The 17,554-nt window shown below is 47.4% G+C and overlaps 1 protein-coding gene across 1 annotated transcript in view; it reads right to left on the reverse strand.

Moving 5' to 3' along the window:
* Positions 1-469: 469 nt before the first annotated feature.
* The window catches only part of LOC149427769 (uncharacterized), a 47,169-nt gene continuing 30,084 nt past the window's right edge, over positions 470-17,554 (reverse strand). Inside the window, exons 7-11 of the mRNA XM_089667689.1 lie at positions 16,725-16,845; positions 10,530-10,630; positions 9,884-9,915; positions 3,914-4,027; positions 470-785 (exon numbers count right to left, since the gene is read on the reverse strand). Of these exons, the coding sequence (XP_089523815.1) occupies positions 651-785; positions 3,914-4,027; positions 9,884-9,915; positions 10,530-10,630; positions 16,725-16,845 (503 nt within the window). The 3' untranslated portion in view covers positions 470-650. The remainder of the gene's footprint in view (positions 786-3,913; positions 4,028-9,883; positions 9,916-10,529; positions 10,631-16,724; positions 16,846-17,554) is intronic.

The following is a 17,554-nucleotide window of genomic DNA, read 5'->3' on the forward strand; positions in this document are numbered from 1 at the left end:
GAATCCATTGCCGGCCATCTCTCAGAGATCCCAGCCCAAAACCATCATTTCACCCAGTCATTCTTGGAGGATATTTTGTGCTGATAGGAAGAGAAATCCAAAGTCAGACTCTACCAGAACATGCCCCATGTGGTGTCATCTCTGGAGATCTTTAGATGTGGTTCAGTCTCGGGATCCCATCTCACTGATTGGAGACGGTCTGGCAGGTGGTATGAGGATCACAGTCCCTGAATGTACCACTAAAATGGAATCCGTTGCCAGTCATTCTTGGAGGATATTTTGTGCTGATAGGAAGAGACATCCAAAGTCAGACCCTACCAGAACATGCCCCATGTGGTGTCATCTCTGGAGCTCTTTAGATATTGGTCAGTCTCGGGATCCCATCTACATTGATTGGAGATGGTCTCGCAGGTGTTATGAGGACCACAGTCCCTGAATGTACCATTACAACGAAATCCATTGCCAGCCATTGTGTACACAGAACTCTTTATTAAACATACGATACAAAAAAAAAAAAACAAAAACGTGCGGGCAAAGAAAAGCACAAAGATGGCAGAACTGGGAGATAATATTCTGGCATGTTCTGATAATTATAGAACATTGAAATGTCTCCCAAATAATGCTGATATCTTCTGATCCACGCGGTGACGTCACTGCTGGCCTGGAAGTTGGAGGAGGCTGTATTGTCCCTCTTCTGGAGGCTTACCCTGGGCCCCTGACTGCTGCTTCTGAGAAGGGTGTCCAGAAGGGATGTACAGAGGGTTCTGGAGGACCTCAGCCGGATCCTAAAAGGAAAGATTGACAAGTGTCACCTGGTATATTCGTCAATACACTAAGCCCCATGGTTGGTGTCATTGGCACAAGACAAGTCCCATCATTGGGATCAGTGGGGGGGGGAGAATAACTATTGTTTTTCAGTTGTTATGTGCCTAAAGCAGCATTGCTGCTCTGTGTCTGCTGTGGGCCAGAACTATGCTGTTCCTGTAGGGCAGCAGACTATTTCACCTCAACTGCACTGCTGAATGCAGGATCCCTGACATTGTTGGTTTCAATAGAAATAAAAAAAAGTCATGTTGTTGGTCAGTTAAATAAAAAAAGCCTCATTGTTGGTGTCAGTGGAAAAAAATAAGTTTGGTTGTTGATGCCAGTGTGGTAAAATAACCCCCATTATTGGTGTCAGTGAGGTAAAATGGGTCCCATGGTTGGTGTCAGTAGGATAACATAAGCCCCCATCATTGGTGTCAAAGGGATATTATAAGCCCCATGGTTGGTGTCAAAGAGATAAAATAAGCCCCAGTGTTGATGTCAGTGGGACAAATAAACCCCATCGTTGGTGTCAGTGGGATAAAATAAGCCCTATGGTTGGTGACAATGAGATAAAAGAAGTCCCATAATTGGTGTCACTGAAATGAAATAAGCCTGATTATTGGCATCACAGGGATAAAGTAAGCCCCATGGTTGGTGTCAGTGGAAAAAAATCTGCCCCATCATTGCGGTCATTGTGATAAAATAGACCCCACTGTGATCAAATGTGCCCTATCATTGGTGTCAGAAGTATACAATTTGCCCCATGTTTGATACCAGTTAAATCAAATAAGTCCAATTGTTGGTGTCAGTGGAATAAAATCTGCCCCATCATTGCTGTCATTGAAATAAAAAAGGACCTGTTGTTGGTGTCAGAGGAAGGAAATAATCCCCATCAAGTGGAATAAAATAAACCCCTTCGTTGGTGTCAGTGAGATAAAATAAGTCCCATCATTGGTGTCAATGAGATAACATAAGTCCCACCTTTGGTGTCAGTGGTATACAATAATTCCCATCGTTGGTGTCAGTGAGACAAAATAAGTCCCATCGTTGGTGTCAGTGGTATACAATAATTCCCATCGTTGGTATCAGTGAGATAAAATAAGTCCCATCGTTGGTGTCAGTGAGATAAAATATGTCCCATCATTGGTATCAGTGAGATAAAATAAGTCCCATCGTTGGTGTCAGTGAGATAAAATGAGTGTTCTGCCGCTGCTGTTGACAAGAAATATACTGTTGAGCAACCTGTTAGTGATTTTTCTGGTTGTTTGTTCGACCAGAGGGTTGACCCTGAGGGTGCAGATGTGGAACTCCTCCTGCAGAGCTTCTGTACTCAGAATACACTGATCAGATCCCCCAGCTATTGCCGGCAGCGTCGATCGAGCGGCCACAAACCAACAGATCGGTAGTACAGAAGTTGGTCAGTAGACTGATTTCTCTACAAACTGCCCCGCCCATACATGGTTCAAAATTCCGCTGGTCTCTGCTAAGTCGGAAGGACTTTGATCCATGTATGAGCAGCAGATCATTTTGTTGGACAGTCACAACTGCAGGGCTGAATGCCGGAACCCTGAAACTGTTAGTGTCAGTGGAATAAAATAAGACCCTTCATTGGTGTCACTGGAATAAACTCAGCCCTGTTGTTGTCAGTGTCAGATGCATGACGAAAGTCCCCGTTTCATCTTTAATCCTGGTTCCTGGAACACAGAGCGTTCCATCACTCAGCACCCCTCTACCGCTCTGCAAAGTCTCCCATGGGGCCTCCTAATGGCTGTGCCGCTATGGGGGTGCAGACTGCACCCAGGTGACACCTACCAGAGGGGTGACACTGGGGGTGATCCACAACCCCTGCACCCCTAGAGTGATGCAGCTATTAGGGGGTTCCATGGGAGACTCATTGCCAGATCAGGGGGGTGCTGCAGATCTCAGTTATGCCCCTCCAGAAGCCATCAGTCCTCCCTTTCGCCTCCACCCTGGCCACCATGCTCAGCCATCATACTCCTCCTCCCAAGGCCGAGACACAACATAATGTGGAGGGGGTGGGGTGCCAGTAGCATCACTAGTGCCCGGCATCCAGGTACTGTCAAATAGAGCCAGGGAAGCGTCCCCTAGGCTCTCTCTCTCTCTCTCTCTTCCCCCCCCTTACCGACCTCTCTCCCCCTCTCTCTCTCAACCCCTATTTCTCACCCCTCTTATCTCCTACTCCCTCTTTCTCTCACCCCAAGCCAACTCCCTCTCACCCCCCTCTCTCTCATCCCGCCTCTCTCTCTTAGCTCTCTCTCTTACCCCCTTTCTCTCTCACCCCCCCCCTCTCTTTATCACCCCCTCTCTATTTTTACCTCTCCCTCTAACCCCCTCTCTCTTTCACCTCCCCACCACCTCTTTCTCACCCCCTCTCTCTCTTACCCCATCTCCCTCTCACCCCCTCTCTCTCAACCCCTATCTCTCACCCCTCTTATCTCTTACTCCCTCTGTCTCACCCCCTATCCAACTCCCTCTCTCTTCCCTCTCTCTCTCTCTTAGCTCTCCCTCTTATCCCCCTCTCTCACCCCCCCCTTCACCTCTCTCATCCCCCACTCTGTCTTTATCAACCCCTCTTTATTTTACCCTCTCTCTCCCTAACCCCCTCTCTCACACCTCTCCTCTTAACCCCCCTCTCTCTCTCACACTCTCTTTCTCAACTCCCTCTCTCCACCCCCCATCTCTTACTCCCTCTCTCTCACCCCCTCCAGCTCCCTCTCACCCCCCTCTCTTTCACCCTTATTGAGGGGGGGTGACACCATAGTTTACCACACCAGGTGACACCAACCCTAATGGCCCCATTGCACTACAGGACAAAATCTCAGGACTGGGACACTTGGCAGCTCTGCTTAAAGATAGCATGCAATTGTTGAATGAAGGTATTGCCTGTAGGGACCGAGTCTTGCCCAGCCACCCCCCCTAAAGCAGTAAGATATCAGATGTACTTATATTCTTGCATAGACCGGCACGTGCTTCGTTTTTACAAATAGTGAAGAGTAGACTGCTTTGTCGTTTTATTTTCGGTATATTCTCAGTCACTGTTGTGGACCTCTCTTCATACCATGACTGGTCGGGAGTTGGGTCTCACCTCTTGAGTAGCCGGTATCTCCTGGTAGATGTGGGAAGATGCGTTGTATACAAGTTCTTTGTTCCTCAGATCATTGTCACTGATGGATTTCATCTTCTCCTCTGGCTGCACCTGCTGTGATTTGTTTGACAGCAAGAAAAAGCACAGTTATGCAAACGGATCCACCAGATCAGAGATCCCAGATTGGGCATGATCTTAGACAATAGGTAGGAACTAGGAAGAGCGACTGCAGACACTGGTAAGAGACAGTTCATGTGGGAGAGACTGTGCCACTAAGGGATGGAGACTGGAGGAACTGGAGGGAGAGATTGTGGATATTGAGGGAATGGGGATAGAAAATGTAAAAACTTGACGCAAAAACTCTGGGAACTGTAGGGACTTGGATGAAAGAATGCAGCAACTGGAAGCAGAGACTGTGAAAAATGGAGGGAAAGGATGTAGGTACTTGGGATGAGAAAAGGCAGAAACTGGAAGAAGAGATCATGGTCTGAACCTGCGACCTCTGCTGTGTCTGGCCATGTCTCTTCTTGCTAAACCACTTGAGGTGCTGGACAGCTCCCTGGGCAATTCATTGGAAGATCCTGCCTTGAACCCTGTTCTTCCTTAACCATGAACTCCTTGCTCCTCCCACGAATGTCTTATTTAAACCACGCCTTTGCACTTCCTGTTTGCCAGATTATTGTGCTCTCTCCAGTCAATATCTTACTCTTGTCATTCCTGTTGTCGGCTGCACCTCTACCACCCCTCATTACCGACCTTTGGCTTACTCCCCGACTACACTTCCGCTTGATCCCAACCTGCAACCACTAGCTACTGACCTTTGGCTTGTTTACTGACTACAGTTCTGCTTGATCCCTGCCTGCTATATCTGCTACTGGACCCTGGTGTGACGGGAGTGACTTTTGGGGGTGGGGGGACCCCTGTATCATCTACCCATGTTCCTCTTATGTGTAAGACACCCTGTGCCTGTTAGGGGTATAGGGTGATCTGTCCTGATATTGTGTAGACATGTATAGGTGGGGTGTGGGGGTTATTCATTGTTCACTGCCATGTGCTTCATCCCATTGTTCTATTGTGTCTTGCTTGCCAGCCAAATATTATGGAATGTATGTGTTCCTGTATTGTCTACTGCCATGTGGTGTATCCCATTGTTCTATTGTGTGTCTTGGATTAGTGGGGGGTGTTTCCGGCAGCCCTTCCCCCTGATGGGACGGCCTGCTGATGTGTTTCCTGTTCCTGGTTGTATTTCCCCGCCCTGTGTATATATCTTGTGTTTGTGTTAAAATAAAGCAGTCAACTTCCTGTCTTAAGAAGCCTGGTGCTGTCTCGTCCTGTATGGTCAGCGGTGGTGTCCGTGGATGGTGTTCGGACAGGGAAGTGGGAGTCTAACGGAAATACCCTAGTGCAATCTGGGTCAGTTCTGTTACACCTGGCTTGCTCACTTCCTGGTAGGGAGATCCTGAGGACCATGACCTGGTACTAACACACAGCAAAACCCATCCCCACCATCAGGAACTCTGGTGAATACTGGTTAGTGCTTAGACCCTGCGCCATCCGCCAGGTTGACCAAGTTGTGGATGGGGCCTACTGAACCCATGCACGTGGAGGTATGGTTCACGCGGAGCACACTTATAAATGCCTGGGACCAGGCAGGGACTGCAGTCATGTGGAGAATAAAACAATAAGGCCGTTCCCTGACTTAGAGATTAGAGTTCCTCTGAGAGGCAGTTTGTCCCATGTTACCGCACACTGTGCCAGTATGTTTTGCATTAGAAGGGATGTGCTGGGCCTACGCCTGTTCCCCCAGTCCTGCATTCTCTGTTACCTCACTCCCAATAATAGAATGGGGTCCCGCCAAGCATATTGTGCAGACCACATGCGTGCTCATTAATTCCGTCCTTCCTGTACCTCGTGATCAGACCTTATCTCTGAAATACTAGTCTTCTCCAGGCTACTATGGGAGACAGACGGCTAGGGAGGGAGCCAGAGCATCGACTCCCTGCCTACCAGGAGGACATGTCACCTTACCAGGTACCACGTCTAATGACTGGTTGCTTGTAGCTTGTTCTTCCCTTGGGTTACTCATGACAACTACCTCCTCTTCCTTGTCTTGCCAAGTTAACCTCTTGTAGTGATGTTACTCATACCGCATAGTGCTTTATATACCCGGGTTCTTTGGAATACACCAAAACCCAACATGCACCCCTTTGAATAACTTCAGACCAGGCATAAAGCGGGTGAAACAACTTTACTGAAGGAACTCAACAAAACAGCATGTCAGGAGAAAGTTCATCTCCTAACTAACACTAACTATGGCTGCCCCCGCATACCTGCACAGGTGGAACCCTTATCGGCAAAGTCCATAGTGGCAATATTGTCAGGGCTGGGCTCCTGCTACTTAACCCCTTCCCCCCGGTGCCTCCCAGCCCTTTTAGAGTTCCAGAAGCCGGAAGGCGGGGTGGACTGGGGGGGAGGGGGTTAGGGATCATGTGACCGCCGTGATGCATCGTCATGACGGTCACATGACTGGGAAAGGTCCCAATCAAAAGAGCAGACCGGGACCTTTCCGGGAGTAGCAGACATCTGTGCTGGGAGTGTGCAGGGTGCGCGCTCTTTGTTAATTGAACGCAAATGTGCAGCTACTCGATGTCTAGGCCCAGACGCCAGGAGGCCACACATTTGTGTGCGGCCGGCGTGAAGAGGTTAACAAGCAGCTCTTTTCCTTCAGTGTTCAGAAGCTGCTCAGCTGTCGGTTAATTACCAGCCACTCATTTTCTCCACAGTGATTCACCTGGATGCCATTACCTGCCTCATTAGGCCAGACCACAGCCAGACCTTTTTTCTTTTTTTAGCAGCTTAGCTCATTTCCTCCCTGCCCTTTTATGGTCTTTGATCTCCAGTGTGTTCATGTGTACAACTCGACTTGGCTGACTTCTTTTCTGATTCCTGTTCCTGATTTTTAGCTCCTGACTACGCTGCCTTCTGGTTTCCTGACTCTGGCTCATCTGATTACCTGCTCTGGCATCCAAACCCCGGCTTCTGTTTTCACTATTTTCCTGATCTATGTTATATTTGCTATTTCATTAAAGGTGTGATTTTAACTGCATTTTCTGTCTCTGCCTGGTTCATGGTTCTTGAGAGATATCCCATATGCTGGTGTCTCGAAGATTTGTCATTCCCTGAAGTGGACAACAAGTCCTAGCAGACCGCTTCTTCTCTCTCTTTGTCTGTTACTGTATCCCCCCAGGGATCCGGACCCCTCTCCCTTTTATAACACACAAGATGAGAGGCCAGATCACCAGAAAATCCACAAACTTAGCCCAGGGGAGACAATAAAAAGATTAACCCCTTCCCCCTGGCTAGGGCAGCCAAAACTGACTAACTTTTAGTAAGCAACTTGCCTCCAAGCTTGTTTACTTATCCATCTGGGAGCCTCTCTACTGCTATAGCCACTGGTCTCCGAGCCTGACCCCTGACCGGGACAGACTGCAGTGATTGGTAGAATGGGAGAAGAGAATGTAAGAACCGGGAGGAGAGACTGTGGTGACTGGGGAGACTGCTAGAATTAATAATACACTGCGGGAAACAGGAAGAGTGACTGCAGGAGAGGCAAGACTGAGGAAGCTCAGGGAATAGACTGCAGGAACAAGAGGGAAAACTATGGGAATGCTGAGGAATACCTGCAAGAACTGGTAGGAAGGACTGAGAAAGCTTGGAGGGGACTATGCAGGAACTGGAAGAGACAGCGGCAACTAGAGAAAAGACTTTGTGAACCCTGGGGAGAGACTACAGGAAATGGGAGAAGAAACTGCAGGAACTCGGAGGAGAGACTACAGGAAATGGGAGAAGAAACTGCAGAAACTGGGAGGAGAGACTACAGGTAATGGGAAGAGATACTACAGGAAATGGGAGAAGAATCTGCAGGAACTGGGAGGATAGACTACAGGAAATGGGAGAAGAATCTGAAGGATCTGGGAGGAGAGACTACAGGAAATGGTAGGAAAGACTACAGAAATGGGAGAAGAAACTGCAGGAACTGGAAGGAGAGACTACAGGAAATGGGAGAAGAATCTGCAGGAACTGGGAGGAGAGACTACGGGAAATGGGAGAAGAAACTGCAGGAACTGGGAGTAGAGACTACAGGAAATGGGAGAAGAAACTGCAGGAACTGGGAGGAGAGACTACAGGAAATGGGAGAAGAATCTGCAGGAAGCGGGAGGAGAGACTGCAGGAAATGGGAGAAGAATCTGCAGGAATTGGGAGGAGAGACTACAGGTAATGGGTGAAGAATCTGTAGGAACTGGGAGGAGAGACTACAGGAAATGGGGGAATAAACTGCAGGAACCGGGAGGAGAGACTACAGGAAATGGGAGAAGAATCTGCAGGAAGCGGGAGGAGAGACTGTAGGAAATGGGAGAAGAAACTGCAGGAACTGGGAGGAGAGACTACAGGAACTGGGAGGAGATACTACAGGAAATGGGAGAAGAATCTGCAGGAGCTGGGAGGATAGACTACAGGAAATGGGAGAATAATCTGCAGGAACTGGGAGGATAGACTACAGGAAATGGGAGAATAATCTGCAGGAACTGGGAGGAGAGACTACAGGAAATGGTAGGAAAGACTACAGGAAATGGGAGAAGAAACTGCAGGAACTGGGAGGAGAGACTACGGGAAATGGAAGAAGAAACTGCAGGAACTGGGAGGAGATACTACAGGAAATGGGAGAAGAATCTGCAGGAGCTGGGAGGATAGACTACAGGAACTGAGGAGAAAGACTGCAGAAATAGGGCAGGAAAGATCTCTGAGGAGAGACTGTGGAAGGTTGATGTAGCTACTGCAGGAACTAGGTTAGACTAACCATGGATGGAGAGTAACTTGGGGAAAGACTGCAGAAAATGGAGTCGAGGAAAGACATTTGGAGTCAGGTCTTGGGAAGTGAGGGAGATGGACAGATGTCAGGGGTGAGAGAGCTGGCAAAGATGTGACCACTGGTGATAAAACAAGCAGTATCAGGCCTCATGTACATGTGCGTTTAGGGGCTTTGGGCATTTTTTTTGCCAAAGCCCCTGAACTCGATAAAAGCCTATCTGTCCATGTACACATTGGCTTTTACCAGAATTTATGGGCAGTTAAGTGTTCCTCTTCTCAATGCAGAATAATCGCAGTTCAGGAGAGGAACGTTTCGGCCAAAAAACGCCAAATGCTGCAATTACACGTGTAGCATTTCGGCGTCTCTCTGTGTCAATGCTACTCTGGCCAATCAAATGAATAAACATCCAAGTGCTAAACGTGGCTAAATGTGGTACCTGCGTTTACATGCGTTTGTGCCGCGTTTAGCGTTTTTCTGCTGCCAGGAGAGTTTAAAGACTAGGTGAGTTCATGTGTACAAGAGGCCTTTAATCTCGTGCCCTGGGACAGCAGCAGGGGCAGACTGACCATTCGGACACTCAGGCACTGCCCGAGGGCCCAAGGTCAGTAGGGGGCCCCATGAGATGCCCCTGGTACCTTTCAGAGGCTTTGTTTTGGGAGTGGTTTGAATGTGGGTGAGGACACAGGGGCCTCATGTTCCCCTATTGTCCGGGGGCCCCATGAGTTGTCAGTCCACCCCTGGACAGCAGTACCCAGTATATGGAGCTGTAGGGAGGGTGGTGACAGAAAAGCTCCATGGAAGTAAAATGTAGAGAGTTTGGACTCCAAGGGTGGGAGAGATGAATATGAGGCTAACTTAACCATAGGTGTTCTGGGGACTCGCTGTTCGTGGCGGCGGGGGCATTGCAGAATGAGGAAGGTCTCTGAAGAGGGGGCCACAGATTCAGCAGATTGTATACCGCAGTCCAGATCTACATGATATATTACAAGCTAGGATGTGTGAATGAACCAACATAGCATTGGAGACATTTTGAAGGTCCAGAAGGTAAGACAAACCAATCATATCATTCCTGCACCCATTAAACCCAATACGACGCTTACCCAATCACCAGCGCCTCCTATCTCAAGGTTTCCTGTGAAAAAAAAAGAAAATGCGTCTGTTACAGAGAGTGAAGGTAAAACAAAGTCAACAACAATAAATTACCGATCAGAGTCACGCGCGCAGTGTTGGAACCCAAACTAATGGGCATTATTTTCCTCACGGAGGGTTCCGTCTTTATAACAACCCAATTGCTTGCCCTAATTGGATATGACAGACAGTGCAGTCAGCATCCTCGTCAAACAGCTTGTGCTTAAACCGGCTGCATAGGGAGTTCACTGTTATCAGTGGATGTTTATTAACAAAGTTCTACCCTAGTGAGCAGGAAGCCCAACATGCCTATGTAATGAACAAATATGGCTGCAGACATCTACACTTAGAAGGAAAACTGATCACACATTGTAAAAAAAAAAAAACACAGACGGGATTTGAAGGAAATTTTCAGCATTCAGCAGCAGGCATTGCCGTACAGGTACATGAACTACCAACCAATCACCATTAACCAATCAGAAATCATCTCTTAGCTGCAACAAAACGGTCGTTGCCTTAGCCAGGGTGCAGAGAAGGGGACCTCTCACTCTCTGAAGGAAAAGGACACTTTGGCAGAAAATGACCGACCAGAAATTACAATCATTCTCCTTTACTTACGTTGAAGTTTCCGATTCTTCCTCCACACAAGAAGGGAAGAGCAGGCTGCCAGAATGAGCACCGCAGCCAGGCAAGGGACGACGATGTACAGAATTGGAGAGCTGAAAGCAGAATGACAGTTTTAAAAGAGAATCAAATAAATACATATATACACAAGTACATACATAAATAAATACATACACAAATACATACATACATACATAAATACATACAAACACAAATACATAAATAAATAAATACATACATACACAAATACATACATACATACATAAATACATACATACAAACACAAATAAATACATACATACATACATAAATAAAATAAATACACACATACATACACAAATACATACATACATACATATATAAATAATTACATACACAAATACATACATACATAAATAAGTACATACATACATACACACACAAGTACATAAATACATAAATAAATACATACACAAGTTCATAAGTACATACATAAATAAGTAAATAAATAAATACATACATACATACATACATAAATAATTGCATACATACATACACACACAAGTACATAAATACATACTCAAGTTCATACATAAATCAGTAAAAAAATACTGTACATACATACATACATACATACACACATACATACATAAATACATAAATCAACTGATCAATAAATCAAATGAATAGTCTATTAAAAGAACATAAAAAAGCGGTTTTTGCTGTGATACATTCGGTCTGGAGTGGTCCTCCTAACTCTTTTCTGCTTCAGCAGCCCCTGTCTCTGGTTCTCTAGGTTTGGAAAGGTGTGTGTGGTGTGTGTGGTGGGTGTGGTGGGTGGGGTGGGGGGGGGGGGGGAGGGGGAGGAGAGATCTCTGCTGTGTTGGGGTCAAAAACCAAACTCACTGTTAAAAATTTGTTTGTTCAAGAAAAAAATTTCCCTCCAATACATTCTGGTTACTGTGACTGATAATGGACGTTGAACTGACCCCACTAACCATTAGAGAATTGAACGGTCTGCCAGGACCGCCACCGAGGCAGAAATCCAAGTGTCCATCAGGACCATCACTGAGACAGGAACTCAGATGTCCAACAGGCTCATCACTATGTCAGGACCTCAGGTACCTGGGAGAACCATCATGCAAACAGGAACTCAGATGTCTTTTAGAACCATCACCGGGACAAGAGCTTAGGTGTCTGTCAGAATTATCACCAAATGGAACAGGACCATCACCCAGACTCATAATTCCCTCTAGGCCATCACCCAGAAAATCAGTTGTCTATCAGAACAGCAGTAAATAGGATGTCTATCAGTAATTTCACCCAGACAAGAAATCAAGTTTTTATCAGGGGCATCAATCCACACAGGAAATCAGGTGTTCAACAGCTGCATCAACCAGGCAGGAAATCTGGTATCCATCGGGAACATCACCCAGACAGATAATCAGGTGTCAGTCAAAAACAACACCCAGACAGGAAATAAAGTGTCCATCAGGACCATCACCCCGACAGGAAATCAGGTGTCAGTCAGGAACATCACCCAGACAGGAAATCAGGTGTCCATCTGGACCATCACCCAGACAGGAAATTAGGTTTCCATCAAGACCATCACCCAGACAGGAAATCAGGTGTCCATCAGGACCATCACCCAGACAGGAAATCAGGTGTCAGTCAGGAACATCACCCAGACAGGAAATCAGGTATCAGTCAGGAACATCACCCAGACAGGGAATCAGGTGTCAGTCAGGAACATCACCCAGACAGGAAATCAGGTGTCCATCATGAACATCTCCCAGACAGGAAATCAGGTGTCCATCAGGACAATCACCCACACAGGAAATCAGGTGTCTATCAGGAGCATCAGCCAGACAGGAAATCAAGTGTCCATCAGGAACATCACCGAGACAGGAAATCAGGTGTCCATCAGGAACATCACCGAGACAGGAAATCAGGTGTCCATCAGGAACATCACCCAGATAGGAAATCAGGTGTCCATTAGGAACATCACCCAAACAGGAAATCAAGCATCCATCAGTACCTTCACCCAGGCAGGAAATCAGATGTCCATCAGGAACATCACCCAGACAGGAAATAAAGTGTCCATCAGGAACATCCCCCAGAAAGTAAATCAGGTGTCCATCAGGAACATCACCTAGACAGGAAATCAGGTGTCCATCAGGACCATCACCCAGGCAGGAAATCAGGTGTCCATCAGGAACATCACCCAGACAGGAAATAAAGTGTCCATCAGGACCATCACCCAGACAGGAAATCAGGTGTCCATCAGAAACACGTCTCACCTCCCTCTGCATTCTTTGTGTCAGTGCTTGCCTTGGGAACATGCTGTCCCAGCTCATTGCGTGTCCCAGTGACACAGCGACAAACCCCATTTTGTCCTATGTTTTCCATAGACAACCATATAAAGGCCCGACAGGTCATCAGTTTAGAATTAACCGTAAATGACTAGTCTAGAACGATTGCTCTCACTCTTGTGTGCATGCTGATAGGTAACGTGTATCACAATCATTTTCTTGTGTATTCACCCCTGATGTGTGCATTTAAGTTTGTGCATGCTCATATGTGGGGATGGGGTGCGGCTCGAGAATTTGGGGGGGATCGTAAGTGCTTAGCTGTAACTTTAATGTTTTACGCTTTTTACTTTTTTTTCCCACACATGGGGACTAAAAGTTCTCTATGTGATGCATTTTTTGGTGACAGGTTCTCTTTAATGAGACATCAGGGGTCTAAAAAAATGTCTCACCTGTCATCCAATGATGCTAATGGAATGCAGACTGTATTTCATTAGCTTCTTCCCAGGCCATACTGGCTGGGGACAGTGACTTTTTCCATGTCGCTTCTGACTCAGAAACAGGAGGTAGAGGTCATTGGATGGATATTGACTGATTCCCCTCCCCTCCACCTGACGGCACCTGCCATGCTGGTCCCGAGTCTGCCAATGAGTGTGCGTAGCCCTAGAAACATGGCAGGGATCTGGGGGGGGGGGGGGGGGTGAAGCAATCCACCAGCTGGTGTTGCTTCCATTTGATAGCCAACAGTCAGATTGTCAAAGCCACTGATGTAGTTTCTACGTTGGTGTCAGTAAAAAGGGTTGAAGAGCACGTTTCCACCTGTACATGTATGACATGCGTGTGTACAGAGCAGGAGACGTGTTTACATTCTAGCAGAGCAAATGACGATAAGATCAATTTGTGGTTTGAAAATAGAGAAGTAGAGAAACAAATCGCCACGTGTGGTCCATTCCTGGGAAGAGCGAGTACACGTCTTAGAGTTTATCTGATTCTACACCCTCCATGCATCTTCCGTTAGCTACCCCTTCCTCAGGAAATCTTAGAACTATTCACAAACAGACCAAAAGGTAGTGAAGCAGTTCTTCCACCGGGTTCTAGATAAGTTGCCGAATCTGTAAATTTTAATTCCATAACCTCTTGCCGACCATATAACACATACAGTGCGCACAGCGGAGGGGCCTTTATACTCAGCGGCTGCACATATGCAGTCCAAGGTTCATTGCAAACTCCTGGCACACTGACTGAGCTGTCACCAACAGCTCCTGGTCACCTCTTCCTTCACCATTGTTAGCCACATATTTTGCACAATGGAGGTAGAGGAGAAGTTCAGTATAGAGGAGATACTGGAGGTAGAGGAGAAGTTCAGTATAGAGGAGATACTGGAGGTAGAGGAGAGGCTCAGGATAGAGGAGATACTGGAGGTAGAGGAGAGGCTCAGGATAGAGGAGATACTGGAGGTAGAGGAGAGGTTCAGTATAGAGGAGATACTGGAGGTAGAGGAGAGGCTCAGTACAGGGAGATACTGGAGGTAGAGGAGAGGCTCAGTATAGAGGAGATACTGGAGGTAGAGGAGAGGCTCAGTACAGGGAGATACTGGAGGTAGAGGAGAGGCTCAGTACAGGGAGATACTGGAGGTAGAGGAGAGGTTCAGTATAGAGGGGATACTGGAGGTAGAGGAGAGGCTCAGTATAGAGGAGATACTGGAGGTAGAGGAGAGGCTCAGTATAGAGGGAATACTGGAGGTAGAGGAGAGGCTCAGTATAGAGGAGATACTGGAGGTAGAGGAGAGGCTCAGTATAGAGGAGATACTGGAGGTAGAGGAGAGGCTCGGTATAGAGGAGATACTGGAGGTAGAGGAGAGGCTCAGTATAGAGGGGATACTGGAGGTAGAGGAGAGGCTCAGTATAGAGGAGATACTGGAGGTAGAGGAGAGGCTCAGTATAGAGGAGATACTGGAGGTAGAGGAGAGGTTCAGTATAGAGGAGATACTGGGGGTAGAGGAGAGGCTCAGTATAGAGGAGATACTGGAGGTAGAGGAGAGGCTCAGTATAGAGGGGATAACTGGAGGTAGAGAAGAGGCTCAGTATAGAGGAGATACTGGAGGTAGAGGAGAGGCTCAGTATAGAAGAGATACTGGAGGTAGAGAAGAGGCTCAGTATAGAGGAGATACTGGGGGTATAGGAGAGGCTCAGTATAGAGGAGATACTGGAGGTAGAGGAGAGGCTCAGTATAGAGGAGATACTGGAGGTAGAGGAGAGGCTCAGTATAGAGGGGATAACTGGAGGTAGAGAAGAGGCTCAGTATAGAGGAGATACTGGAGGTAGAGGAGAGGCTCAGTATAGAGGAGATACTGGAGGTAGAGGAGAGGCTCAGTATAGAGGGGATAACTGGAGGTAGAGGAGAGGCTCAGTATAGAGGGGATACTGGAGGTAGAGAAGAGGCTCAGTATAGAGGAGATACTGGAGGTAGAGGAGAGGTTCAGTGTAGAGGAGATACTGGGGGTAGAGGAGAGGCTCAGTATAGAGGAGATACTGGAGGTAGAGGAGAGGCTCAGTATAGAGGGGATAACTGGAGGTAGAGAAGAGGCTCAGTATAGAGGAGATACTGGAGGTAGAGGAGAGGCTCAGTATAGAAGAGATACTGGAGGTAGAGAAGAGGCTCAGTATAGAGGAGATACTGGGGGTATAGGAGAGGCTCAGTATAGAGGAGATACTGGAGGTAGAGGAGAGGCTCAGTATAGAGGAGATACTGGAGGTAGAGGAGAGGCTCAGTATAGAGGGGATAACTGGAGGTAGAGAAGAGGCTCAGTATAGAGGAGATACTGGAGGTAGAGGAGAGGCTCAGTATAGAGGAGATACTGGAGGTAGAGGAGAGGCTCAGTATAGAGGGGATAACTGGAGGTAGAGGAGAGGCTCAGTATAGAGGAGATACTGGAGGTAGAGGAGAGGCTCAGTATAGAGGAGATACTGGAGGTAGAGGAGAGGCTCAGTATAGAGGAGATACTGGAGGTAGAGGAGAGGCTCAGTATAGAGGAGATACTGGAGGTAGAGGAGAGGCTCAGTATAGAGGAGATACTGGAGGTAGAGGAGAGGTTCAGTATAGAGGAGATACTGGAGGTAGAGGAGAGGCTCAGTATAGAGGAGATACTGGAGGTAGAGGAGAGGCTCAGTATAGAGGGGATACTGGAGGTAGAGGAGAGGCTCAGTATAGAGGAGATACTGGAGGTAGAGGAGAGGCTCAGTATAGAGGAGATACTGGAGGTAGAGGAGAGGTTCAGTATAGAGGAGATACTGGAGGTAGAGGAGAGGCTCAGTATAGAGGAGATACTGAAGGTAGAGGAGAGGTTCAGTATAGAGGAGATACTGGAGGTAGAGGAGAGGCTCAGTATAGAGGAGATACTGGAGGTAGAGGAGAGGCTCAGTACAGGGAGATACATGAGGTAGAGGAGAGGCTCAGTACAGGGAGATACTGGAGGTCGAGGAGAGGCTCAGTATAGAGGAGATATTGGAGGTAGAGGAGAGGCTCAGTACGGAGGAGATACTGGAGGTCGAGGAGAGGCTCAGTATAGAGGAGATATTGGAGGTAGAGGAGAGGCTCAGTATAGAGGAGATATTGGAGGTAGAGGAGAGGCTCAGTACAGGGGGATACATGAGGTAGAGGAGAGGCTCAGTACAGGGGGATACATGAGGTAGAAGATGAAGTATGGGGGACTCTGGAAGTGGAGGAAAGGTGTGGTACAATGAAAGTATCTCATACTTTCCTCTGACACCCACCCAGCCCCCTCCTGTTCTGTTTTCAGCTTCCCTGTGGGAATGTTGGAAGACCTGGTCATCTATTTCTGATTTTTGCCACCTTTAATAAATGAATGGAAAACACGAGTGCCATATCCAGCATTTCTCACCTATCTTCCTCATTGTTTTCCTCTTCATTGTGAAATTTGCCCTCAGGAGAAGCATCAGTAGTGGTAACATCTTCATCATCTTCATCCTCCTCTTCACAGTTCAGATCCATGATTGTGTCACCTTAAAGTGAGAAGAAAGCAGAGTTTGCACAGCTCCACCACGCAGTACTCTGCAGTTCCTCTGAAAGTCCTCTCACCAGATCAACAAGATTTAGGCTCCTTTCAGACTGGACGGACCCACTAGAGGATTTGTTTGCTCAGCGGGGGATCCCTCTTCTGACCCCCACTGAGCAAGCGGATGACAAGTCTGATGACAGGACACAGCTCGCTTTTTTCCTATGGGTTGGTCGGATGGAAATGGACCATCTGCCCGACATCGCCATCCATCAGTTGTTGGGGTACAGGATCAGATCAGATGCTGGTGGGTGTCATCAGACACTTGTCCACTGACACCTACCCGTCCATAGAGGTCTATGGATGGTCCGATCGGCTCCACCTGGAAAACTGACTGATCCGATTGGACCGCCAGTGTGAAAAAGGCTATTTTGTAGCCGTCTCTCCTTTCTGTTCAAGCCACAAATCACAGCACAGAAGGGAATATCTATCTCTGATAGCTCTGTGCTGGTGGGGGTCGAATTTTGCTGGACTTTTAGCTCGTTTGGCAGGAGATGAATATCATATACAGTAGTGCTTTTTGTTCTAGCGCCATAATATATGACAGCCAGGGGTGTATTTACCACAAGACAAACAAGGCGATTGCCTAGGGCGGCGTTTTTCAGGGGGGCAGCATCTCCCCCCAGAAGATGGGATGAAAGAAGGGACACTCGCAC

This window comes from Staurois parvus, unplaced genomic scaffold (genome assembly GCF_062004578.1).
Source record: "Staurois parvus isolate SC_StPar_1 unplaced genomic scaffold, SC_StPar_1.0 ptg003506l, whole genome shotgun sequence".
Taxonomy (NCBI): domain Eukaryota; kingdom Metazoa; phylum Chordata; class Amphibia; order Anura; family Ranidae; genus Staurois; species Staurois parvus.